The 27,578-nt window shown below is 42.8% G+C and overlaps 1 protein-coding gene across 1 annotated transcript in view; it reads right to left on the minus strand.

Annotated features, from left to right (window-relative positions):
• Positions 1–434: 434 nt before the first annotated feature.
• The window catches only part of HS6ST1 (heparan sulfate 6-O-sulfotransferase 1), a 189,323-nt gene continuing 162,179 nt past the window's right edge, over positions 435–27,578 (minus strand). Inside the window, exon 2 of the mRNA XM_034063868.1 lies at positions 435–7,090. Coding sequence (XP_033919759.1) covers positions 6,382–7,090 — 709 coding nt within the window. The 3' untranslated portion in view covers positions 435–6,381. The remainder of the gene's footprint in view (positions 7,091–27,578) is intronic.

The raw sequence follows: 27,578 nt of genomic DNA on the forward strand, positions 1-27,578 counted from the left end.
GGTGCACAGCTTACCTCAGCCCTGTAATTGAGCAGCATGTTCCTAGGCCACGTTTGGTGAAAGTACTTCTGAAGATGAAACAGAAAACATGGTAATATTTGCTATAACAACCACCATTTATTGCCTGCAGATCCATTCATTGCAATGACTATTTAAAAAGCTAAGAGTACTGTACAGTATTAAAGGGAATTACTTTTTTAAAGTAAACAAGGTTTAAGGGCTTTTTGTAACATTGACTCAAGTATAACAATAGTAATAACCAGACTGAGGTTTCTGCTCAAGTATGCCTGTGTTAGAAGGCTGGGTTTGCTAGCAGAAAACAAATACTCTCCGTCAGCTTGACTGGCATTTTATCTCTCTGCAATACAGGATGCAAGTCATATTACACTGGAACAGCATGGAAAGGCCAATGCAAGGACAACACACACGACAGATGCTCAATTGTAGGGTTTATTTCATCCGCTAACATTCATTCTCGATCTAGACAAAAACAATTAGATGATTTTTTCTTAATCCAATTTTTTTTGTGGAAGAAAAGGAAAAAAAACACCTTTTAACACTTTGTGTAAGATGTTATAAATAAATATATAAAGCTTTAAGTGTTACTTGGCTCAAGTTAAACAGTTGCCTTTCATTTCTTGCTGTTTTTAAGTTTCTGAAGTGGAGGGGGAAAAAGTGCAAACCATACACATTCAGCCCAATGGAATGACTTCAGCCACAATCACTTTGAGAGAAGCTGAATCTGTTTGATCTACATCATGGAGGATGGAAGGTGTGTGGGGGAACGTTTGTATTTGTTTACTCTCAGTCATACAACTCCTAGATGAGAAGAACTGAGTTCCTTGGTACTTGGGTAGGTAAAGCACACAAGAAAGGGGAGAGGAACAGAGTCCTGCCAGTATTGCCCTTTCCCTTCCCTGTGCAGACTGTGCAGCAGAGAGGAAAGAAGAGAATCTAAGCAAAGCCGCAGACAAAACCAGATGACAATGAAAAGTAAAATTGGATACCAGCAGGGAGGGTGAGAAATCCTGTGGCTGTTGCGTGTTTGCCTGGCAGACTACACACAAACACAGAGGAACTTCACATTGAGAGAGGGTGGGGATTTCTGTCTTCTCCTCATGAAAAAGAGATGAAAAGGGGCAATAAAAATAAGTTAAATCATATTCCAATATGTACAAAACAAATCATGCTCAGTAAACCATTTGAATATAAAATCATTCATTATAGTACAACTCTCTCAACCCAGTCTGCAGAATAGGCACCTGGGGGAGAAGAGGGAGGGGGAAGTGTGGGGCTTTGAGGAATGAGACACTCATTTGCAAATCTTGATTTTCCTCAGCTTGCATGGTTAAAAATTACAGAAAACCACCTGCAGCTGGGATGATACAGGCTTTAATACCCACGTGCTTATCAGCACTGCATTCAGTTTGGCAGAACTCCTGTAGATGGGGCAAAATAAACAGCTACGGAGCCCAGATTGTGTGCGCAGACATGAGCTCCACCGCTCACTGGTGTATCTGAACTGCTGCTAACTGCCCTGTGCTTTCAAGGCTTGGCTCTACTGCTGATCAGCCAGTAAATCCTGCATTTGCTTCTGCCACTGGGATATGATCTGCTAAATATTAGTAAAGACAAGAAGAAAAAGATAACACAGCCAACCCCGTGATTCGAATCCAGCCGGTACTGTAAGTTGCATTCCAAGCTATACCCCTGGAAATACAACATTTAGCATTAGTCTGTGTTGCTAGCTCCTGTAGCACTACCCATTTTTGTGACATTCTGAAAATTCTATAGGACAGAAGGGGGTTTGAGTAACTATGAACACCAGTGAGAAGCTAGAGCTGCTTTTAACCCCAGGGTATAAATCTCAGTCAGGCCCTGCTCTGTAATGTTAGTCATTACCTTCTGTAGCTGCTGGGGGGTCTCTATGAGGTGATTTGATGGGCTCAGAGTGAAAACTTCCTAAATGCCATGTGTCTGCCACTGTGGTGGTCCTTCTGTCTTGCTCATACTCTCAGCAACAGTGCTGCCCTTTCTCTCCTACAGGACAGCCCTTGGAGAGAATTCAAAAGCTTGTTGGGATCTTCCTTATGCTGCTTTTGTTGCCATCCCACTTTTGTAAGCAAATAAGGGACTATAGGGTGCAAACCCATCAACCTGAAGTGCTCCACAATGTTGGGCATAAAGAGAGAAATTCAGACAAGTCAGAAATTCACTGACCCTTTTGTGAGAGGTTTTTATTGATGCCATGGAGCTCCGTGACAGCCTGAGTTTGCAACTTAACTGGCCAATCCTGTGTTTTGTGACCTGGGTAGGGTACAAGGTGGCATCTGTGTGGAACACTTTGGAGGAGGAAAACTCCAGCAGAGCCAGGTGGGATGAGACAAATGAGCACTAAAAAGTCTCCTTCAGCAAGAACAGCCAGTAAAGTTAACACTGTTCAGGTGACTAAAAGCAACAAAGATCTTAGCACTGCAGCATGTCTTAGTCTTTCCACCCTCCCAAAGCAAGAATTCTACTTCTTACTTGTACTGGTAACTCCTCACTCCGAGCATCACCCTTTTTGGCAGATGTGCAAGGCTCTGCACAGAAATACCTTACACAGCTCCAGCCTTTGTAAAGTCTTTCCATGATAGAAACACTGTGGGATGGACAAGCATGCAACTAGGTAAAATGTGAAATCCAGGGGAACTGCCTCTCCTGCCCTCATTGTACCCAACACTTACTTATCCTGACCTGGATCATGATGCACTGACAGGCCCTCAAGAAACACTGTGTAGTGAAGAAGGTCTGAGTGCATCTGAAAGTCGTAGGAAAAATGTTTTGGAAGAAAGGGGCAGATACTGAACAAGAATGTACTATCTGGTCAATACTTCTGCCAGAGTGCCTTAAAGCCATTATTCTCCATTCATTTTAAAACTACACACGCATTTTTTCATGTTATTGTAGCATCAAATAATCAGTCCTAAAAATTAATTGTACCACTTCAAACTGTAGTATGTATAAATCACAAAAAACCTAAGTACACATCATGTTAAAAAAGCTCCCTCCCTTAAACCCTCTAAAAGAAGAAGATCACACCAGGTACATTCTGCAACCCATGCTCTGGCACACAGCACTTGGAATAAATGAACCCATGGCCTACAGCTGTAAAGAGACCAGCATAGCGTGCAGGGTGAGGGATGGCTTTTCAGTCATTCACTATATTTCTGACTTTATTTCAAAGTGCCCTATACTTTTCGTGGCTTGGATTACCTCTTTAAAATGCATAAATTTGTTATTCCCAATGTACAGGTGGAAGAATTGAGGCATTTGCTGGACACAAGTTTTGAGTCTAAACATTTCTGCCACAGTGCTAGGCTGAGGTCAGCCGTCCTTTTGTGGGTTGAACTGAAACTGTTAACAAGACAGTTTTCAATATAGTTTCATTTCTTCTGCTTGCTACTGTAATATATTACAAACAAAATGTTGGAACAAGGTCTTCTACTGACATGCTTCTAAGGTCAAAGGCTGCCTCTGATTTAGGGAACCCTGCAGACAGATCAATTGGAATCCAGCTGGATACTCAAGAGCCCATAACGTAGAAACAACTCAGGCAAACCAAGCCAAGAAATGTTACCAGTCCTAATCATGCACAGTCCTGTTTACTGTCACCCTTGAGAGCAGAATTCGGTACAGAACGGCACTCAGAATCTGTGCCAGCATATATGGACCTGCCTTGGCATTCACTCCAAGGCCCTGTGCCGATGTCCACCTCGAATATGGATTAGCTGCAGGAACCACTTGTGTGTGATGGATCCGTAACATAGGATGCACAGTGAATTGCCTTTGGGGAAAGCGGGGAACTGTGCATATAAAGCAGTTGCTTTTTATATCGTGTGTATGGGTTTCGTGGGTAAACAGCCTGTAAAATTGCATTTTTTTAAATATGTTTTCTTTAGTTACAACAACACATAAAAGCGCTGGGAATTAGCAGACATAGCTCCTCCCAGTCTTGGAATTCAAAGATGAGCAAATGGAGTTGTAATACCTTCTGCCCCTAAGCCAACAACCGAAAATTGCTTCATTTTGCTTCCCACTTTTCAGCTAGGAGAAAATGCTTATGGCCAAGCTATACATCTCTGGGAACAGGGGCCATTTTGTGGCAGAAGCACTGACAGAACCTTACAGACAGCAACACCACTACCAAATACTGGTACCAGCTGAATGCATGGGTAACAACACTGTACTGTCCTTCTATATGGATAACCATTTGCTTGCGTACTTTGCAGCCCCGGGATGCAGCCCTTTTCGAAACCCATCTGAATTCCCTAGGAAAGGCATACTCCGCCTTCAGTGGGCTTTGGATCAGAGCTGTAACAGGGTTGTATTTGAGCCCAAATTGCTGTTTGCATGTTCTGTTTTTAACTTTTTAGTAATTTTGACTTGGGAAAAGAACATCTTCAGAAGCAAGGTGTGTCCCCAGGGTGTACACAGAAGAAACAAGGCAGCTCTTCTGCTTAAAGCAGCCCCTCCTTTGTAAAACTCAGTTCGATATGAAACTCTTGGAAACAGTATACAGAGGCAGAGAGTGAAATAAAATACAAAACAAGCAGAACTTCAGTGGCTATGTGTGATGGGAAAGGAACACTGTAAAAGGGACATGCTAAAATTGAATGCATCAGCTCTCTGCCTCCCCTCCAGTGGTTTCAATGCCATATTTGATTTGCAGTTAGCATGGCCTTTGAAAATCAAATTATATTCCATCTGGGTCATCGTTTACCCTAAACAGTAGCTGGTTCAGGTCCTACAGGCTCAGTAATAATGGAGTGAGACATGAAACACGCAAAAACTGCTTCATTTCCATGCTTCCACCCAAACAAAGAAGTGCTTGCAACAGCAAAAAGTAAGCCATACTTTAATTTGGTGAGTGGGAATAGGAATTGGAGAAGTCATTGTTGTTCTATGACTCAAAAGGCAGCAAGCAGAACCTGGTTAGACTGTCACCACACTGGAGGATTAAACTCACATCAGTCCCTAAAAAACAGCATTGAAAAATTTCTGCTTTGAAAGTGGTCTGAGACTAAAAAAACATCCATGATTCCCCTTTCCAGTTTATGAACACAGCTTGTTCATGTAAAGTAAGAGCTGCAGAATAGGCACGGTGCCAAAACAGTGTGCACCGTCTCATAATTAGTTCAGACCCATAGTCAGAAATTTTCACAGCTCTGGAAGAGAGCCCCATCCTGTTCCCCTTAAATCAGTCCCGGTGACCTCACTGGAAGCAGGCTGATAACCACTATCATTTGATAAAAACAAGTAAAAATAACTGAAAAAAATACAGGTACCTCTGTATGCTTGTTCTAGTTCAGCACTTCACACTTCACATAGCAACAAACAAAACAAAATCACCCCCTCATCATCTTCCCACTAATTACTTGCAGGGTCTTCCCTGGAACCTGTTGTGCAGGGAGTATTGCTATTTAAATTCTTCTTCCTTTTTTTTGTATTTAGAAGAGGATTTCCATGTGCTGTTAACACATAATACTGGTGACAGCATGAGCGGCAGTTGTATAGGATGACAGGATGGCATGTGAGTGCACATTTGAGCCTTTGTGGAATTTGGTTGGCTTTTAATTGTTTTGGGACCTACCTGTGAAACAAATCTGGGAGCTCTGTGCATGAATTTCCTATTATCTTTGTGATGAAGTTGCTTATGTATATGTGATACCAGTGCAGTGTATCAAAACCTCTGTGCTAAGTATATATCCTAGGCCACAGTCAATTTGCTTTAATGTTTCTTGTCCTCTGATGTTTTTCTTCTTCTTTTGTTTTTTTATGGTTGTCTGCTTTCTGGCAGTGGCTGCCAGCTGAAATGAAGTGACTGCCCTTGTGCTCAGATCACAGCCTGACAGGATAGCACACCGTCAGCTTAGTCACCATTATCGTTTACTTACAAACAATGCAATTCCCATCCCAGCTCCAAAAAGCCCACAGAAGAAAACCTCTGTTTCCTAGGTTTTTAATTCTGTATCTTTATGTCATTATGCTCAGGGCATAAACAGATCTTAAAAATCCTATTTTTGCCATTGGTGTTTGAATTGTGAGGATAAGAAACATTCTTTTGTGATAGGCCTTAAGAGTGGGTAGCTGCATTTGTGCATGGTTTACCTCTGCATTATCATGTTGATGCTTTTTTTATGTCTTTATTATTTTTTTTTAAGAATCTCATTGGTCTTGTAAGAAACAGTAAAAAGACCCCCTGCTCAAGGAAGCAATCTACCTTCTGTTTTACAGACTTGCTTTTAAATAAAATAGTTCTTGTTGGTTTTTGCAGTTTTACTTCCATGATCTTTTATATGGAAACCCAAGAAGAATCATTAATATAAAAGTCTGCCTAGGCTACCATTTCTCTATAATATGGCTCATGTAGTCCTCAGTGGGCAAGCGTCCTTGCTCTTCCGTCTCTTCCTTGGGAAGCGCTTCATTGGACCGGTGAAGAAGCCTCTCTTCCCGATTCTTTATCCTCTGCTCCATTCTCTCTAGCTGCCGTTTGTACTGGTAGCGCTGTTGGAAGAGGTCCTTTGCATAGTCATAGAGCTGCATATCCAAGTCATTGAGCTCTTCGATCCTGCGGATGGTGTCATTATCCACCTCCACCCCTCCTGCCCTGGTACTGTTGTACTGCATAAAGGGCCGGATGAATTTCAGATTAAAAGTTCTCTCAAACAGGTACTGAGTCTTTCTCTGGAACTCTGTCAGGCCGAAGAAGGCCATGTCTTTGAGGTTTTTTTTTGCGCTCTCCAGCAGGATCTGTGCTCGCTTGTTCTCTGGGATGAAAGACATATTGTAGCAGCCCACTAAGCTCAAGTCAGCCAACATCCTCACTTGGCGGTTGTTGGCCAGATTATATGGGCAATCCATGAACTCCTGCAGTGTGCAGCCTGACCAGTCCGTGCCTTCGTAGCATGATGGCAGCTCTTCAGGAGTTGGTGTCCTGCCATCACACATGTGCAAGGAGGTCTTCCAAGTAGCTCCTCGTTGGACGTGACGCCATTCACTGAGGTAACGGGATACGGGATCTCTCAGCAGTGTGATGTAGTAGAATTTCCTGCAAGAAGAAGAGAAAGGAAAATAAATACTCTGCTAGTAGCAAGTTAAGATGCTTGGCAAGCTGAAATACAGTGCAGACATCAGAAAGACAAGAGGGAATCAACACCACAGCCTCCATTCCACTGCACTCTTGGGTCATCTTCTTGCAATATCTTTGCAAAGTAGTTTGTGCAACATCAGACCTGTGTTTCTCATAGCCCACCATTTTAGTCTTGCCAAGTAGCAATGCTTTCACCAGGACATTTGTTTTCAGTCACAGACTGCAAATGTCAGAACAAATCATAGGGATTCAACCAATCTACCAGCTTCAGAGAGCAACTTTGACTTCAGGGACTGCCTGGCCTTTCACATGGCCACGTGGCCTCTGCATCAGCCAGGGCTTGCTCTTTAGGACAGCTCAGCAATTGGTATATGAGCTGGGCTATCATTTTCGTTTCATGCAGATGCTGACCAGGACATCTACTGCTTGATTGATCTGGCTGCCAAGTTGAAATGTGGGAGTCTGCAGTAAGTAGAAGGATAGCACTGCAGAAATGTAAGTGAAAAATAATGGGAAATCAGGAATGCAATATGCTTTGTAGAAAGAGAAGGCATGAGTTGACAACCAGTAATAGTAGCCACAGGTCACTCTCAGCTAATCTGCTATAGGTTCAAACAAACTTAAGACACATGAGACTAAAAAGGAGCAAAAAGCAAGACAATCAAGGAGGAACATACATGGTGACAAGGGGCATTCTTGCTGTTGCAACTATAATGAAGTCCTCAAGAATACAAGCTGTCCCTTGAACTGCAAACATGACAGCTGCCTTGTACAGAGACCCTCCAGCTTCAGCCCACCCTGTGCCTAGGTAAAAGTTCTGGGATTGATCGTGATGGCAGTCTGCAACAGGTCTCTGTAGAGGGAAATGGGCCTGTTCCCTTGACTTCTAGCAGCTTGGGACTGTGGTGTCTCTTGAATGTTTCTAAAACAAGGAAATACCTTCTCTAGTTGCTAAAGCTGGCAGGGAATTAAGACCACATGTGCTCCCAGTGCACAGGGCTGTGTGACACCGTGCACTGGGGCTGTGGCAGGATAGCGCACATACGCTACTGGAAATGTTTCATATAGCGGTGATGGTGGATCATTTCCCCACCGGAAATGCATCTTTGGAATGCTGCTAAAAGGCTTGCTTCCGCCAGAAGGGCTTGGGAGAGCTCAATGTGATGGTCATTGTAAGGGAACTGCACATATTTTAAGGAAAAAAGAAAACTAAAAAAGGTAAAAACTCTGCTTTGGCTAACCCATATTTCCTGAGCACCCTCAATATTATTATTCCTAGCAGTAACCTCAATTACTGCAATAAGCGTAATTTAATTTTAAGTAAATACATCAAAGACGTTGCCTGGGAAGTCTGACTTTTAAGAAATGTTTGCTTTCCCAAATGATTATTAACTTGCTGATGGGTTGTTCCAAAGCAGTACATTTTTGTAATCTTTCCAGCAATGGCAGTGGGTGTCCACTTGGACTCCAGCTCTTCTCCTCTTTCTGCCTCCAGAACTAGGCCTGGTAAAGACATTTGCTATTTTTGGAAGCTTTTCCATCTCTCTTCATAGCAAGGGCATCACGCTGTCTAGGAATACTGTCTAGTACTGTCTGTGTGCAAGGAGAGAAAGAAGGGGGCAGAGTGCATAAGAGAAACACTTCCCTTAAGTTTACCTCTTTTTCCTTCATTTACATTGCAGCCTGTAATGATTCAACTACCCAGACTGAGATGCAGCTATGATTTACGTAGACAGTGCTAAGAAACCTCTAACAGATGGGGATAAAATATGACAGTGGAAGGAAAAGGAAAGCAATGATGAATGCCAGATGTTCAAGCAACAGACATTGATGCTAAACACTACCAGCACTTTCTGACTTGTGAACTGTAGTGGACTTTTTATTTACACCAATGTAATCTAAAGGCTGCATTTTTTCCTGTAGCAGGTAGAAGCAATTATTATTATATGGCTTGCAGAAACAACTGCAAGTTTCACCTAAGATCAGGGACTCATTTGTGTGGTATCCAAAGACACAGGAGGAGCCGATTCCTGTCCAAACCTGCAGTCTATACAAGTATGGATAAGTTAAAAAAGAAGCATTAGAAAATGTATTTTGTACACAAGGGAACCACCAATATAAAATTATGGCCATAAAGTCAAATGGGTGTCTGCGGCAGAGCTGGCATGAATCTGATTCTTGTAAGCCTGAGTCCCATTTGTCTTCTCTCACTCTCCCTCTACTTAAACTTCAGGGATCCATTACTAAGCATCAAATACAAAGCTTGTAGGGTCCATTGAATCAGAGACACCTTGAACAGGACATAGACTGAGAAAAGGTTAAGGAGCAAGTATTTCTTCTTTCATACCTGCACTTTAAGAGCTATTATCTTAATTGAAGCGATACACTGGTAAATATTTTACCATGAACAATCTCTAAGATTCATCTCATGGACAGAAAAAAAAATAGACAATAGAAATAGTGAATAGAATGTTTTTTGAAAATATACTGAATTTGATGTGCCCCTTCCCAGGTCTGTCACATAGAAAAGCAGAAGTGGATCTTGCCTCCTAACACAGAAATAAGATGTATCTTTGGAAATTGGAATACTGGCAGTGGAATCAGGCCCCTGGAGGTACATTAGGAAGCTGCTCCAGTGAAGCTTAAATTAAAAGCCAAGCAAACAAACAAACAGAGACCGCAGTGCAAATGAAAAGTTTAAACCACCTAAGATGAGATGCGTCACTGATATACTGGAAGTTATGCTCCCAAACCTTTATTTAGCTTTCTGGAAGGATACTTCTTTCAGAGGTACAGATTCCCTCAGCTCTAAGGAAAGTAAAGAGCACACCTTTAGGAAGACTGGGGCCTCAGGAACTAGAGAGATGAGCCACTTTGATACTAGACAAATGACCACGTAAGCATTCAGCCAAAGTACTTAAGATACTGAAGTTTGCATTCATGAACTATAACTTGGGGATTGCCTTCAAATACAGAGAAAAGGTAGCTATCTTGCTAAAGCATCGTGCATTAGTAGCAATGTTATTAATATCGTGAGCCAGAAAGTGGGGGAAACTTTGTGCCAGTGTGGTTGAGAACACAGGCAATGCCACTTGTCAGCAGTGGCTTGCAATTTATGAGGAACCACAAGGCTACTAAGTTCTCTTTTGTCATCAGAGATAAAATAAACCCATAAAATACATGCAGCTGGGAGTGCCCTTCCTTTCAGCATGGTGCCCCAGACAGCTACTTAAGTTAAATATTCCTAAAGGCTCATTTCAGAAGTGTGGTCTTCTCCTAGCCCAGATGGTTCCACTCAATCCTGCCTCATAAAAAAACCAAACAGCCCCAGTCTGATCATGCAATGCCAAATCTCGCTGGCTTTCCTGGCATTAACAAACTTGAGTAAGAAAAATGGACATTCTAGTTGGTAAGATGTTTCTTTTCCTGTTCTTCCCACGTGAAGCTGGGCAGAACAGCATTACTACTCTTGTAAGACCCCCTTGTATATATCCCTAGGGTTGTGATCCTCAGGAGGACAAAGAAAAGCAGAAGCGGAAGTCCCACCTCTGCCTTTCCTTCCAGTATTGTCCCTGGCACTCCCAATAGGAAAATCCACCTGAAGCTCCCTGGAGCATTTGCAACAGCAGTGTTGCAATTCAGATTTATATGCAAGCTGCACAGTTCTGCCTGAGGAAAGAATCACTACTGTATTTATTGAACAGAGCAAAATGAAATAATGTTTTGGGTAAACAATCCTGTATAAGAACTGAAGTTTCAGGGAGAAAAAAATCCAGTATTAGAAAGGAAGGGTGATCTTGCAATTGCAATACACATCAGTGGAAGTACCCCTTGTGTCAAAATTACCCTATGTGTCCCAGACAGATCTCTCTTTCTGTCTCTGTTTCCCATGTGTGAAGGGCTGATAGTGTCTCCTTTGTCTATTCTGGCAATTCAAAACGTAACATCTTTAGGTGCAGAGCTGTCTCCTTCAGTGATTATGCAAAGCCCCTGTTTCAGCCTGGATTGAGGACAGCTAACTTGAGGCGTATTTACATGACACAGGCATTAGGGGCACTGTTGCCTACAGGATTTCCACCCCAACCTCTCCTTCCCATTCTCCCACAGCAGTACAAAGCAGCCTTGGTTTTGCCAGCAGAGTTGGGTTTGGTTTGGGTTTTTGGTTTGGTTTGGGTTCGTTTTTTTTCAGGGCCATGCTGCACATGCAGTCACTGAGCTGATGTGGGTTAAAAACAACCCTTTCTTGCAGACATGAGGGGATGGCTGAAGCCCCCCTTTAGTAATATTCTGCCTTAATTCTTGTCAGCAGGTTCCTCCGCTAATGAAAGAGATATGAAACTCTCCTTCCTTTAAAAAAACAATTCCTTCTGTTTTGCTAATAACCAGTCAACAACATTCTGATGAAGTGACAGATTCTAAATATGATGCTATTATCTCTCTTCAGTTCATTTCCATTTATGCTTTCCTACATTCCTATTCAATACACTCTTCTTACTTCCCACTGATGGTCTCTCAAATCTACCAAGAACTGCTTATTTGACTGTGCAATCCCCTATTCTTCACTGTGACTAAATGCTTTCCTCCCATACAGTCAAAATACCTATTTCTACAGGCTCTTCACTGAGCTCTCAAGTGTCCCTCACAGGAAAAGTAAAATCTATCAGAAGTCCTTCTTGGCTGCTGTGGTGGCCTTCCATCAGATAAAGAGCAAAATAAGGATAGCCACTTCCAATCGTGAAGGCTTCATTCCGCTTGCCAGGAGGGGGAAAGGGAAGGAAGCTGCACAGGTCAGCTTCAATCATATAACCCCAATCTGTCAAAGCAACATGCCCCCAGGCTACAATTTTTCTACTGCTAAAGAAGAAAAGAATAAAAACCTCTTTCTGTGTCCTTGCCGAATTAACTGAACAGAACAGGGTGTCTGCCAGCTTGCAGGAATGAGAAACACTCTGTTTTGTTTAAAAGAAGTAGCAACGTCAAATTTCTGGCTGATTTAAGGCATCTTTATAAACCAAGGCCATGTATCACACACTCCTCAAATCGTTTTGTGAGGTCCTTATTCAGTTCATAGTCACTGTAACTAGTTTATCACTAAAACAACTAGTGATTTTGCCTCCCAACAGCAAAATGAAAACAGGCACCCACCCTGCCATTAGTCTGCAGGGACCAAGGAAAGAACTAGAGCAAGGAAAGAATCAGAGCAGTCAGCACCAGTACTGCAATCATGTAAACCCTCACCTTACAGACAGTTAAGAGGATTATTAGGCAATGGTCATCTCCCCTGAAAATGGACAGTGTATTCTAAAGGAGCAGTCCCAGCAGTGGCATGAAGGTAAATAACAAGTAAAGGTGAGTCAGGGGTTTCTACTAATGGATGGGCTGAGAATGTGGCAGGTGAACGTTTGAAAGGAATTTATCTTCTCATTATAAAGTCAGACTATACGTTACCTACAAACAACAGATGTATGGAAACTGTTTTACCCTTCTGCACAGAGCCACAAAACAACCTTCTGCTATGGTGGGGTGCAGAACACTCTCCAGCCACCCCCACTGCCTGTTTCAGTACAAGTTGCCTCCTGCCTTATTTACCACCAGTACACCAAATCTCTGCTCACCACTTTTAAAGCCCAGATGTGGGAAGACTCCACATGTGTCCTTTTTTACTCCACAGTCAGATTTCTTGCATAACAAAACACACTCTCAGTTAGAGACTGGAATTTAATATATGTACAATGATTACTTCCTTTGGTAGCAAATAGCCCTAATTTTCCTCAGTCTATTTCCTCTCATCTGGTGTTCATTTAGACTCTTCCTGCATTTCACACACAATAAACTCTTCAGCCCTTTAAAAGTCACAGAAAAAGAAAACCCCAAACAAACAAATAAACATAACAAACAAGTCTCTTCTGTCCCCTATGTTTAAATAAAGGTTGCAACAGAAAACACCAGAAGCCAAGAAACTTCACAGCAAAGGCAGTCCTCCAGTCCTCAGCCTGTGTGTGCAAACACCTACCATCAACATTTTTCTGTTCCAGTAAAGGAAGGGGCTGTCTTTACAGCAAGTCAGTGCTTGCTTTGGTAACTGGGTTTGTTTTGCACAGTTGTGTTTGTTTTGCCTGATGGTCGCTGCTCTTGGGACTCTGCTGTATTAAAAGATGGGATGTTTTGAAATGCAACAACCATCACACAGGCTCTGCTCACCCTCCAAATCTTCACTCAGGGACTTCTAGGGTCTGATCTCACCATGGGCCATGCTGCTGACAGCCCACAGTAAGCTAACCATGAAAAACAACACTGGGGCTGCTTCAGGAGGTGAAGGCAGAAGAGAATACTCTCATACTACTGACAAATTGACATGCTCTTCTTCCAAATGGGAATATTAACTCCTCCAGACTTTCTTGGCTAGATGCAATCCAGAACACGTTTCAAAATACACAAGGGTGGGTTTCAGCAGGTAAAACTGCGTATTTCAGTCCATCTACCCCTTCTGTAAGCACCAGCAGCCCCTGAAAAAAAGAGCACTTCCAGAGTTGGACATTTTTATGGATTTGAGGGCTGCAGCTTTACCTGCTGCCCTTTCAATGCACAGGATAATTGTAGTTGGACTGCATGATCATCTTAGGTCCATTCCAACGGATCTATCCTATCCTATCCTATCCTATCCATGCTATTTCTCTTTTCTTCTTGGGGAAGAACAGATTAAAAATGGAAAAACAGAGTCAACTCTAATTCCAGCAGCTATAACAATACTGGCTGAGGGTGTAAATAGATCTGTAGCAGATTTCAGAGTGTAAATGAACCTGAGGTTACTTAGGTCTCATGTTCCAGATTTAAATAACTGCAGAGTCAAAATCTATTACATATTTATATTTTTTTGCAGGAATTAAAATGTGTTATATTCATTAAATATACACTTAAAATACCAGTACTATATTAACTTGGGAGTTAAAAAACAATGAGTAGGCATGCTTGGAAAGCCATACCTCTCTTTCTTCCCCTGTGTGTTTCCTAAAATGTGGAGGATTTTGAATGCTTCACAATCCTGGTGATGCAGCTTTTCATCATACAATGAACGGTCACACTGCAGTGGCAGGCAGGGAGCCTGAAGCTCCTGTGTGCCTGTACCTGTGTGCACCAAACACAACACATCTTTCTTGCAAAGGCACTATACAAGATGAGAGAAGCTGACAGTGAAGGAGACAAAGAGTGAGAGCAGTGGCTCAGGCATTTCACAAGAGAAACAATCACCCCTCCATCTACTCAGAGCAACTTTAAACAAAAGCTCTCCTTTTGGTGTTTGCAATACACACACAGGCTCAGAATCATGGCTTTAAAAACACCAGATAGTGTTAAACACAATTGCAAGGGCCTTCTCCAGCCTGGTGGCAGTGAAATCTGCAGATGTGGAGCCAAGGAATACATGAATCTGTGTGCTCCTGCAGCAACTGAGCCTCGATTTTGGAATCTGTAGGAAAGGTAATGCTGTGCGTCTACATGTGCCTCTGCACACATGGTAGCTGTGTGAGACGTCTCTAAAGCTGACCTACAAAGAAAGGTAGGTCTATAAAGCAGTAGTTGGAATACTATTACATATATATTCCTTTTACATGGGTTTGTGTCTGGAATCAAATGCAGCATCAAGACAGGTATGGTTTGCTATCAATTCCTCTGAAGTCATCAGAAATAGACACTTCCAGGCTCACTGTCTCCATAAATGAAATGAGGGTGTGTCTGTACTTTAGATCTCAGTATTGTGCAGGACTGATACTTGCTGTGTTCATAATGCATTAGTACACATGCCACCCCAGGTCAGATTTGCGAGCAAAGTACTACCAATAGGCTTTCACCCAGGAAACAAGTACGGTCCTATCACCCTCATGCCTCATGGCTGTTTTATATCCAATTAGCAGTATAGACACAGACTATGGGTTTTAAAAACATCTCTGCTCTTCAAGAAAACCGAGCTGCTGTGTAAGCACAAGAATTTCCTGTTGCAGTGTCTCTTGCAAACAAGTTAATCTATAAAAAGACACATGACATGTTATGAACCTCAGCTCGTTTTTCAAAATGACAGATGTGATGAAAATTGGCCAAAGGCTTGGAAAAAAAAAGTGGGGGTCAGGGTGAGGGGAGCAGATGGGGGGTGGAGAGGAAGGCATTCCAGAGCCCTCTGGAGCCTTGTACTCCTCTAGGACCCATTAAAAGCTTATGTTACTTGCACCGTTTATAAACAAGTGCTTTCTTTTGCCATTATAACCTTCCTCCTATCAAGCGCTTAGGAAGTGTTGACTGCTGTCTTCTACTGAAGCAAGGCACCAAAAATGACGGCAAGTTACAAATCATATACCTTTGATTTATTACCTTTCCCAAGTTTCAGGAGGTTTGTTGTGATTCCTAAATGACCTTAGTAGGCCAACTAATCAATAGCACATCTGAATGCTGACAGACTGCAATGGAAAGTTTCACTGCCAGAAGGATTACATCAGTGCTGGCAGAGAACAGACAGTAGAAATGTGGACTGCAACCCATGCCTATTCTTTGCATTCTTTACCTTTTGTTATTGTCCCTGCTGTCATCAAGGTAGGAGATTCAGGATGAGAAAACACTGCCATTCTCCCTAAGAAACATGTTCTCTTCCTTCACTTATGGGCTCTATTGCAGGGACTTTCATTTTTATTGATTTTAGCACTACACAAAATAGAGATTTTAGTCATACGCTGCAGCCATATTTACAGTAAAATATTTGCTCTAAGGGTACTGTACCCATTAGTTTTTTGAGTTTCTCCCTGTAGGCTGGACACATTAGAATCAAGTGAGAAACATATCAGGCCCTGAAGAGACATTTGCAATGAGACTTTTCATCTCTGTGTCAATGTGGCACTGGAAAGGCAGCAGAAGATAGCAGTTTTTACCCTAACACTAGACAGGTTAAGTGGAAAACATTTGGGGTCTTATTCTAGCTCCCTGGGGTAAGTGCTGTCCCCTAATAAAGTGCCAGTGGAGGCTGTCAGGTTATCAGGGAGGCTGAAATTGAAGTCTCCTACTTGTCATTGAGACTGAGATGCACTGGTTCTGCATAGAATTCTGCACAGCTTTGTACTGTCTTTACACTGGGAAGAGAGAGAAAGCCAGGGATTCAAGCCTCCCCAGGTGTCAAGATGGATGCAATGAATAAAACAAGTGCATATTTTACCTAATAAAGCAGGATATCTGCATCTGATTCCTGCAGACTTCAGGATGGAGTTCGGGAAAGATTAGGATATTGCCACACAGAAAAAAAGAAAACCAGAAGTAAGTTGAAATAGTGCAAAGCCAAAGCAGAAGTAGCTATGCAATATGCAAAGATATTTATCTGCACCAGCTGCAAACTAAGCAGTTAGGCTGGAATTTGCATTTTCTTTTGATCTGTAAGCCAGCTTCTCTTGTGCATCATAGGAGTTCCACTGGCACCAAGATTCAAGAAGTATAACAGCATGACAGACAGGAACTATGTCTTCGTGAGAAAGATTAAATTATAAAGAAACCATATGGGAAGATGAAGGGAGCAAGAGTAGTCACAGGAGCAGATATTGATTGCTTATGCAGGGCAACTGAATTCCTCAGCAACTGCCTGCCTCAGCCAAAAGGATGCAATATTTGTGTCAGGCAGCTGCAACTGCAACAGACACCCATGAGTTGCTTGTGGATCAATCTTGTTCCAGTCAAAACTTGATGGATGGGTACTTGTATTGATCAGAGTGGGAAGACTCAGGAAACTGAATTGAGAAGCACAGGATTTTGAAACTAGATCCACATGTCCTGGACAGACGAGCAAACATTGTAACTTCCAATTAGCCAGGGTACATAAGGAAACAAAACATCCTAAGGAACTAAAGAGCAGTGCAGCCCATTCCTGGAAGCAACCACAAAGCAAGCTGTTACAAGGACTGGTTTCCAAATAGCATCTCTGTGAGCCAGGTAGGGCTGCTAGAGAAAGGGAACAACTGCTGCCCAGCAAAACAAATCCATGTGAGCTACACGCACATAATGGCATAGGTGACTGGTCTTAATTCCATTTACCCAGTGCTGGGAGGGGTTCCCACACTGCTGCTTTTCTTGTGAATGGTCATATTAGTGGTTTACAAAGAGTACCAAAGCTCCCCCTTCTCAATTAACTGGCTTTCCCTTGCTCAGGAATAGCAGATGCTGTCAAGCAACAAATAGATAATCCCCAGGAAAGCAGAGCTACTAATCAGTCACTTCTACATTTAAGATCACTCGGAGTTGCCACTGCCTTATACTGTTTTCCTAATTAATTGCACTGGAATGCACTTAAGCAAGCCCCGGATCAAAGAATCAACTGCAGAGATTGAAATAAATCCTGTCTGTGTTGCTAATGCCTTGGAAACGGATGACTTGCTAAGCATTCCAAGTCCTGGGTACCAATGTTTTAAAACTACAGATAGTGTGAGACAGTTTGAAAGGAACAGATTTAAGAATAAAAAGGAAAAAACTCCCTTCATTTGCTTGTAAAAGATAGTTAAACAAAGGCAATCGTTCAACTAATTTATTGTGAAGTTTATGTATCTTAAGTTCCTTATTCTCCGCTTTCCTATCACCAGAAATCACAGTGCAGGAGGGTCAATTTTTATTATAGCAAAACTTTATCATTGTTACAGATTTCTTTTCCTTTTAATTTTTTTTTATGAAGGGTTGAAATGTTTTCAAGAGAATGATAAATAAAAATGACTGGGGATGGATGCGTTACCAGTTGGTGCAATAAATCACTGCCTCTTCCTGCATGAGTCTCTCTCTCATGGTTTAGAGTATCATCAGAATGCCTTTGATTGATTTACAATTTAGTAAACCAGCCATCATCATCCATAATTCTACAATAAACCATGGCACTTAATGTAGCTGTTACAGATGTGCAGAAGTTCATTCCCTGCCTTGTAGGAGGTGGTATCTAGAAGGTAGCTGCAGACACCAGGATTAGCTTGGGAAGAAAACTGTCTTCAGCACAGAAAAACATCCCATTTTCCTGTAACAATGCCCTGTCTTTAAAGATGAAAGACAACCGTGATATATCCAGGTTCAATTATTAAACACCAAATATCTATATGCATATATGCACCCCCCTTGTCACCTGGCCGGAGTAACAAAATGCTTGGCTTCTGTCTAAAACACATTATTTCCTGGGAAAGCAAGACATTACTGAAAGCTGTAGGCAACCAACCCAGCAAAGGGCATGCACCTAAAAGCAGCTGGTCTCACAGGCCAGGACAGCATCAAGATACCCATGCTGCAGTGCATCTTCATGTGGCACAGTGTCCACAGTCAGCCCTAAGGCCGGGGTTAGAGTTTGCTCTTAAAAACCCCACAGGAGTGGGGCTCAGGCAGTGCAGCCAGAGGAATAGGGTGCTGCTCATTCTGCTGTTACTGTAACCAACACTAGCCCTTCCTGACAGCACAAGTGGAGACATCATGGGCACTGGGGCTATTCAGCCTGGAGAAGAGAAGGCTGCGTCAAGACCTCAGAGTAGCCTTCCAGTATCTGAAGGGGGCCTATACGGATGCTGGGGAGGGACTCTTCATTAGGGACTGTAGTGACAGGACAAGGGGTAATGAGTTAAAACTTAAACAGGGGAGGTTTAGATTGGATATAAGAAAGAAATTCTTTATTGTTAGGGTGGTGAGGTACTGGAATGGGTTGCCCAGGGAGGTTGTGAATGCTTCATCCCTGGCACTGTTCAAGGCCAAGTTGGACGAAGCCTTGGGTTTAGTGGCAGGGGGGTTGGAAGTGGATGATCTTAAGGTCCTTTCCAACCCTAACTATTCTATGATTCTATAATTGTTAATCATCTTTTCGCTGATTGGAAAAGAGTAGGTTTATTCTAATTGGTTTCAACTTTTGCTACAGCCTGAGAGCAACACATCATGAGCTAGCCTGCAGTTAACACTTTTGTTAATATCCTTTCTTAAAGAACAGGAAAATATGTAACATGCATAATACAAGGTGCAGGTATTTTATAGCAAACAGCACTAGTACTCTCTGCCAACCTCACAGCAGCCACAGTTCCTTTAAAGCAGGCATACAGAAATAGCCAACAGGAATTGTCAAAGTGATGGTCTAGGTCACAGAAACAATTTCTTTCCTTAAGTGAATCACCATACTGAGGAAGCTAACAAAGACTGCAGAATTCATTAGCTGAGCTGTGCTGGAAAGGTTCTGCTCCGAATCACTGCTCTGTCTAGGCCAGCCAGCATCCTGTCTCTGACAGTGACCTGTTCCAGGCACTGCCAAGAGAGGTGCAAGGAATAGCAAAGATATTTCTAATTACAGGAATCCTCTTGTTTCGTCTCAGCTGCACTCTCAGGAGTCATAAATCAGATTTGTGGTTTGGGTCATCAGGGATATTTGAGTCTTCGAAATTTCAGCTATCACAGGAATTCTCAGCTGGGTCTCAATCAGTACATTATGAGGCTGAAAGAGCTGGTAAATCTCCATGAGTGTAAGGTCCAATGACATACCAAGTGGGTATTTCACAGGGACAGCACCCCTGGGTGTGGAGAAGGGATATCACACCCTAACAAGCCATGGGTTCATCTGCTTCTGAGGGTGGTAAATGATAGCCCCTGCCCTGTGGCTAGCAGGGGCACTTACAGCTACCAGAAAAGTGGCAATGTGTTGAATGTGATTTTGAAAAGCAGCTTTTTGATTAATAAATCCTTGAGATTCTTTTCTTAAATACATGCCTCAACTTCTATTTGAAGGACCTTGAAGGTGTCCTAACTGGCTGAAAGGCAACCAAGCTCCTCTGCAGTTCTACTGCAGATAGGCCTAATTATTTGCTTGCATGTGTACACTACAGTTCTCCAAAGCACCGCTTTCTACTCAGAAGAACCCTTTGCATCTCTTCAAAGAAAGCACACAATGGGGCTAATCCTCCTGCTCCCCCTACAGCCTGGGAACACCTACACATCCCTCCACAATGGAGGAAGAACCCCACTCTCCCTAAGAGTCAGCCAGGCTGTCAGTCACCACGGCTGGCTAACAACTGCCATCTCTGGTGGGGTGGCATGACCAAGGCTGAGGGCTGGCACATGCACATCCTCCCAAGGCAATTCTCAGCACACACAACTTTCCTTCCAGGGGGATTCACAGTACTTGCACTCGTCTTTACATTTCCAATTTAACAACTTATACTCACTGCTTACACAAACATGGCACACAAAGTGCCCCTGGTCTGCAGGTGGTGTTCACAGAATCACAGAATGGTTTGGGTTGGAAGGAAGCTTAAAGCTCATCCAGTTCCAACCCCTGCCACGGGCAGGGACACCTCACACTAGAGCAGGTTGCTCCAAGTCCTGTCCAACCTGGCCTTGAACACTGCCAGGGATGGGGCAGCCACAGTTTCTCTGGGCACCCTGTGCCAGTGCCTCAGCACCCTCACAGGGAAGAACTTCTGCCTAAGAGTGCGTCTAAATCTCCCTTCTGTCAGTTTAAAGCCACTGCCTCTTGTGTTGTTGCATACATAACTGGAACACTGGGTTTTGTGTTGAGATTACAATTCTGTATCTATAGAGCATTTCACTTAAGTCTGCCTCAGGCTTGACTATGAAATACCGCCTCCAACAAAATGACAGAGGAGTTTTCTCCTCATAGGCTTATATTACATGGAAAGGTTTTGCTGGTGTAGCTGTGCTGTGAGAAGAAAATAATAAGAGAACATGTCAGCCAAATAGCAATGCCAGCAAAAAGTTGTGGATAGCTATACAGTTGTGTGAATAGCTTATTCTGTCCAGGGAAATGGGTTAAGTTATAGAGGCAGAGGAACACTTGCCAGTGTGAGTTCTCTTCCAAAAGGGGTTTACCAGCACAGCTTTGCTAAAATAATCACATTCTGAATCCAGGCATGTGCTCAGTCTCTCTGTCAAAACAATTATCACAGAGAAAGTTCCTTGTGTTTGGTAAGTTGTTGAATAACAATTTACCAAAGGCAGTCTGCATCTCCAGAGCATGCTGTGATTAAGTCACTGCCCACTGGGAGCTGCTGGGCTGAGGCCACCAGTTCTTTCAGATACACTGGCAAACTGCTGAGCTTGGAGAGGCTTTCAGTCACTACCAACCTGGGATGGATGAGAGCTGGTGATTGTGTTATATGAGGCTCCATATCCCACAGCCTGAGTCATTCAATCCTCTGACTGTCTCTTCATATAAGAATTTATGTTTTCCTTGAGCATTTTGCCAACGGGAGCTGGAGGATTGCAGGGTCATTGCAATCCATTTCTTTGAATGCTCTGTGGGATCTCAGCTTGGCGTATTACAATTTCTCATCCCAGAGAGAGGGTGTGTACAAATGCAAGAGATCTGGAAAGCTTTTAGCATCCCAGGAACTGACAATACTGCTTCATTTGTTTGCTCCATGTAGCCTGATGATGGGTTTTATTATCCATTAGCTCAAACACAGCAAAGCTACATCTCTCAGTCAGTTGTGGGATGCAGGTATTTGGGTTCAAATTCCCCTTGCTAGACTTTCTGAGGAGCTGGGCTGATGCTTGCTGTGCATCCTGTTATTCCAGTCAGCCTACAGACAAGTGCCAGAGCTGGCATGAAAGGCATGGATCAGAGACAGACAAAACCAAAAGTAAATTCCTCCCACTCCACACTTGGGTTTGTTGTACCTGTTGCTACACGTGTATCCTCCTTATGCCAGCCATAACAAAGACAAAAGCAGTTGCAGAGAGGGACAGAAAAGGGATTGCTAAACCAGAAAATTAATACTGAAAGAATCTGTACAGTAAAGGTTCACGATGTTCACTCTGGGAAGACAAGATCTTCCTTCTGGATAATTCCCTCAGGAGAGGAGCAATAGCAATAGATTTGAAGAAGAAAAAGAAAGAAATCCAATCACATACTGTATATATAAAAATTGAGAAGACTACCAGCTGCAATTATATTCATGATTAAAAGATCTAACAGAGGCATATCTACATTCATTAACTTGGTCCACACTTTACTACCTCAGGAGACCAGCTGCTGCTGGAATACAGGGCAGCAAAATACAAACTACATCTTGCTTGTATTTGATCAAAACTTTTCCGAAGCTCCAATGATCTGGCTGTTAACATCTCTTAGGTGATAATTAGACTCTTGGGGCAGCGAGCATTGTTTGGAAGAGAAAATGCACTGTGGAAACATAAGTAGTGGAGCCTTCTGCATTGATGAGGAGTCAGTTATTCCACTATATAAAGAAAAGGCAGGCAAGGGCAAAACAAGGCCATTTTCAAACAGAGACTCATTTTGTCTGTGTATATCAGCAATCAGCAGATGCTCACCTCTGTGTAAACTGTTTACTTTAGTTTTTGCTCATTTCTGGCAATGTATGTTTTAACCAGGGGATTTCAGCCCTTGTGCACTGTGGCTCGTGAGCACAGCTCTCCTCTGGAACAGGCAGTGCATGGTATTTCCATCGCTGTTTGACAGCTGTTTGCAGCTGGGGCTGAGCAGATACTGCTCCCAATTCCCGTTCACCCAAGCAGGGTCCCTGGTCCGCCTCAGCCTCCTGATCTCTCTGATTGGGGGATGCTCCAGAGCCTCTGGCTGTAGGAGAGGCTTCAGGGCACGTCCAGAGGTGCTGGGATGAAGCCTGTTATCAGGGCAGATGCACAACAATGCTCTTCATCTGTCCCAGGAGGGCACTAAATTAACATCAGAGGCACTGACTTCCTTCCTGCTATTGCCATGAGAGCTATTTCCCTGTGACTGAACAAGAAGAGACTTTAATTAAAGGTAACTGTGAATTTCTGTTTCTGACTGGGTCCGACACATATTTTGTCCTTCTGAAGTCTTTCTCTTTGTATGCTATGCTTGGTTGTGGTCTCCTCCACCCTACAAGACCAGGCTCACCTCCTCTGGACAGAGATTTTCCTTCTCAAGAGATCTTGCAAATAATTGTGACAGTTGGAGTCTCTCCTGTCCTTCCTGCACAGTCCCCCATAATCAAGTGCAAGAAATCCCAAAGACAGAGTTGATCTTTCAGACAGACAGCTACGTCTGTGTCTGTCCTGCCAGGCCGACATTCTGAGGACCCATTTCAAGATTTTAGTCAGGATCCACAGCACAAGTCTACATCGTGGAAGCATCCGCTCTCCCTCTGTGCCTTTGGGAAGTTGCACCATTCCTGAAGAGCTGTAATTCACCTTGAAACCAGCATATTTAGACACCATCTACTTGCGCCACATGAACAACAGTTTCTCATTGTCCACAAATGTAACTAAAGTGCCCTGGTGATATGCACAGAAGCAGGAACAGTCTCCTGCTGTCTGTGTCCCTTCATTCAAGTGAAGTCAGCGGAGATGCAGCTACACTGGCAGTGAAATGTCCCACTCAACTTTACTTCTCCTTTGTCACTGAAGGACTGGAGAGATCTATTTTGTTTTGCTTTAAATGCCAATATAAGGCAACTGACTTCCCTTGAAAGAAATCTGAAAGCCAAGAATAATTTGGGTTTCAAAATCACAGCTTCAAAATGATCCCTTTTTGAGGGCTGGCCTGGCCATATCTCAAAGTTGAGTGTACAGAGAGCTACTGCGATGGATGGAGAAAGACGCTCTTCCATGACTCATCAGCCACCCTCCCATGAGCAAGGATGTAGTGACAGGATTAGTAAGAAACATTGTACATGTGACCAAAAGCAAGATGAAAATAGAGGAAGAAAGTAGGGAAGAGAATGGGTACTCCTGAGACTACTGGTACAAAAGTTCTACACCAACTTCCCATCCTAAAAATATTTGCTAGTGATTTAACGTGTTTCTATCTCATAATCAGAATTAATGCAGTCTCAGATCCTCATTCTGATGAACAGTAATCACATTTTTCATACAATATAACATCTGTTATACTGTATTTCAAATACATAGGAAGATTCCTTTTGCTGCCATATTTTTGGGACAATCCTTAATATTGCTTCAAAAGTAAAAAAAGTACATGCTTAAGTCCATTACAGTATGAGACAGCTTTCCCGAATGGGATCTGGAATTCAAGCTGAGATGAAGTTACAGCAAAACCCAAACAAACTTCGTGCAATGCCTGTGCTGTTCGTGTGACTTGGAAAATAATGGGATTACATTTTGTGAAGAATTAAAATAAAATCGTGAGTGGGTTTTTCTCTTTCTAGAGTATTCCATCTCGAGAGAAAAGGAGGTTATTTGCATCCAAGAGCAAAATGCCCCCTAATAATATGAACACAAAAAACTCTAAGGATGAGGCTTCTGATGGTATTTACAGAGATTGGGTGCCAAAGTCTCTTACAAAGAGAGACGTGCCTTGCATTGTTCTCATCATCCAGGAGCCTGTAAAGGCTGCGATGAGTCTTGAGATTGGGTGCTGAAGCTGGTGGATGGCAGATTTATGAACCACATCCCAATTTTAACCCAAAAGAAGCTTCAATACCTTTTACTACCCCTTCTCTTCATCAGAAAGTTATGGGTTAGCCTTGACAACAGGTAGCTCCCTCTGCACTTTTATTCATCGAATGCTCGTGTTTTCTTTAAACACAGATTCTCATCTGTCTAAGCATTAAGGAGTAGCAAAATATCCAGGGAGAAAAACTCAGGATGATCCAGATGACAGGATAGGGAGGGCAAGGAAGGAAGACAAGGAAAGAGGAGCTTGAGATGAGTTGTGATTAAATTTGTTAAGTTTAAATTTCATTAAATTTGGTAAGATTAAATTTGCAAAATTACTTAGGAGTATTGAACATCTCAGCCTTGAGTTCACCATCAGGTCAGTCTGGTTGTAAAACAAAGGGCTTCCCTTTGAAGAGGTAAGACAAAAAATCTTAGACATGTTCTCTTTTAAAACCAGTTTATGCAGGAGGGGATGTTCTGGCTGCAAATGACATGATTAATTCTGGTTTTGGTGAATATTTGTTACCCCATACACTCTTCTGACAAGTTCTCATTTCATAATGGCATGATCCAAAGCTCATTGAGCTCAATGGAAAGGTTTGCAGTAGTTCCAAGGGAACTTCTAGATGAGGACACGTGAGAAAACAACATGGGAGAAGCTTGAGAAGACATGGGGAGGGATCGACTGCTGAGGACACATGGGGCTGGAAACACACTCTTGGAAGAAGGGAGACCCCTGAGGGACTGTGGTCCATGGAGGACTCATGCCAGGGCAGGGACAATTCTGATGGACCCCTTCTGGCGCAGCAACAGTAAGAAGAGCAGCATGAAAGAGAAAACCAATAAAAAACCATGGAAGAGGGACAGACAGAAACAATTACATCATTACACATTAGAAAACTCACACACAATTCTGCCATTCATGCCCAAACCCTAATTTAGAAGAACAATCTCTAGGTAAAGTAGGAACCTGTAGCTCCATGCTGTTTAAATGCTGGACCTTTCTCAGAAACGGACAAATAGGATCCTAATGGTGATATATCATCTTCCTGCAAAAAGGGCTGATATGTTTTACTGAGGACATGTTAACCCTTCTCAATCCGTGTTCATAGGAAGAGCTTTGAAAAGTATTGGCTGGAGCTACCTTGCTTTCTGTGTCCCTACCAGTTCTCTTAGGCTATGCCTAGACTGTCAGATCCAGAAACTCTTATCCACGTGGGATAACCAGTTTGTCCTGATGTACAGGTGTGCCCCAGTCATCCCATCCTGTGGTTTCAATGGGCTGGAGGAGAGCTGTGGGCTGCTCCAGGCAGGTACTTTGTCAGCGTGACAGAGGGATTAGGGTATAAGGGATTGCCACAGAATACATATCCGATACCTTAGACAGAAATAGAGTGACACACACCCTTGGGAAGGACAATTTGTGAAAGGAGTGATTTTCAAGCCTTGTGTAGGGAGCCAAATACTGGCTTATCCCAAGAATTATGTCTTATTTGCCATTATCACAACATCAACCTTCTGTGCCCAGTTTGTCACCTGGTGTTCTGCTGATCTCACTGCCTTCAGCAGAAGCCTTGGGGACTCCCAACTGTTCAACAGCAGCCAAGAAAACTGAACACTTCTCCCTTGTTAATTCACTGAGAAGCTATAAGGTAGAAAAGAAAAACCTTTGTAGAAAGTTGAGGCCTCTTAGTTCAGTCAGTGCTCTGCCATGAAAACACCAGAATCTCTCAGTTCATTCATGTGGCATCTGCTGACCCTGAATCCCCTCCCGTCCACATGTACATGCCAAGTGGGTTTTATACCGTTTGTGGCCGATGGTTCTAAAAGCCAAAAGATTTATGAATTGCTAGATTCATGCATTCAGAAAATGTGACTCAGGCCCCTAGAAAACCACCGGACCAGCTGAAAAATTCCACCACATTAAGCTGACCTCATTCTGCTTAAGTCCAAGTACTCTGGCAGCAAAGCCTAGGATCCTTCTAGCTCCAAGTCATTCACTCTAATAAGTACACGAAAGCTGCAGGAGGTGTCCTCCGCCAAACCTCCTTCTCTCACAGCAGCGATGCCTCTGTTCATCAGCAAGCAGTCATGATTTCTATTAGCTGTGGCCCAGTTCTGGTCTATTTTAGGATTTCTAGAAGCTGTTAAAAAATAATATCCTCTCACTCCCTTCTCCTAGAATCTCGTTTGTCACTCTGCTTCCTGCACAGTTACACTTCTCTGTCTCTTAACTGGCAATTTCTTTCCTATCATATAAATTCTGGATGACCCCATGGGGTTGTAAGCACATGGGTGCAGTGGACCAGGCTACAGAGTGACAGGGAAAGATTTAAGCAATTGGGACTGTTAGGAAAGGGGGAATTGTGCTAATTAAAAGGAAAAGGAAGAATAAGTAGCCAGAGACAAAATACAAAGATCCTCAAGCAAGAGCACCCTGGCAGTAGAGGAGCTCCTTGTAATCTGTCTTGCCTGCAGTGCAGCTCTTCTCCAAAACAGGGTTTTGAAATCCAACAGTTAGTAAGAGACAGATTCATTCTCCAAGTGTATTCAGTATCATGTCTGATGATTTGAGGTATTTTTAGTACATTTTTACAACTGTTTGCAGTACAGTCACTATAGTTTCAAGCGTGCCAGTTGACCTCAACTTTGTCTTGTGTCTCATAAACTATTGTTCATTAAGCTTGATAACCAGATTCTATCCCAAATAGCACTTGATTGGCCACATGGTGGTGTAAAGATGATGGAAACAGTGCATGCAGAGACTTTGCAAATATGAAATAAGGGAAATATTGTGGCTTATAGAACCTGCACAATAAAGAATGATGCGTAAGGCAGTGTGGCTTGATGATCAGCTACCAGGCTGCATTAGTTGGGCCAGCATAAGAAGATCTACCTGCAGTCTCAGTGGACCCACATATGACTGTGAACCTCATTCATAGGGATTTTTAAATGTAAGAAAATGCTAATTACAAATAAGATGTGGAACAAAGAATAGGCGCTTGGAAAGGGAATTAGTACAGGAAGAAAAGAGGCTTTCCAAAACCATTGGAGT

This window comes from Melopsittacus undulatus, chromosome 6 (assembly GCF_012275295.1).
Source record: "Melopsittacus undulatus isolate bMelUnd1 chromosome 6, bMelUnd1.mat.Z, whole genome shotgun sequence".
In the NCBI taxonomy this organism is placed as follows: domain Eukaryota; kingdom Metazoa; phylum Chordata; class Aves; order Psittaciformes; family Psittaculidae; genus Melopsittacus; species Melopsittacus undulatus.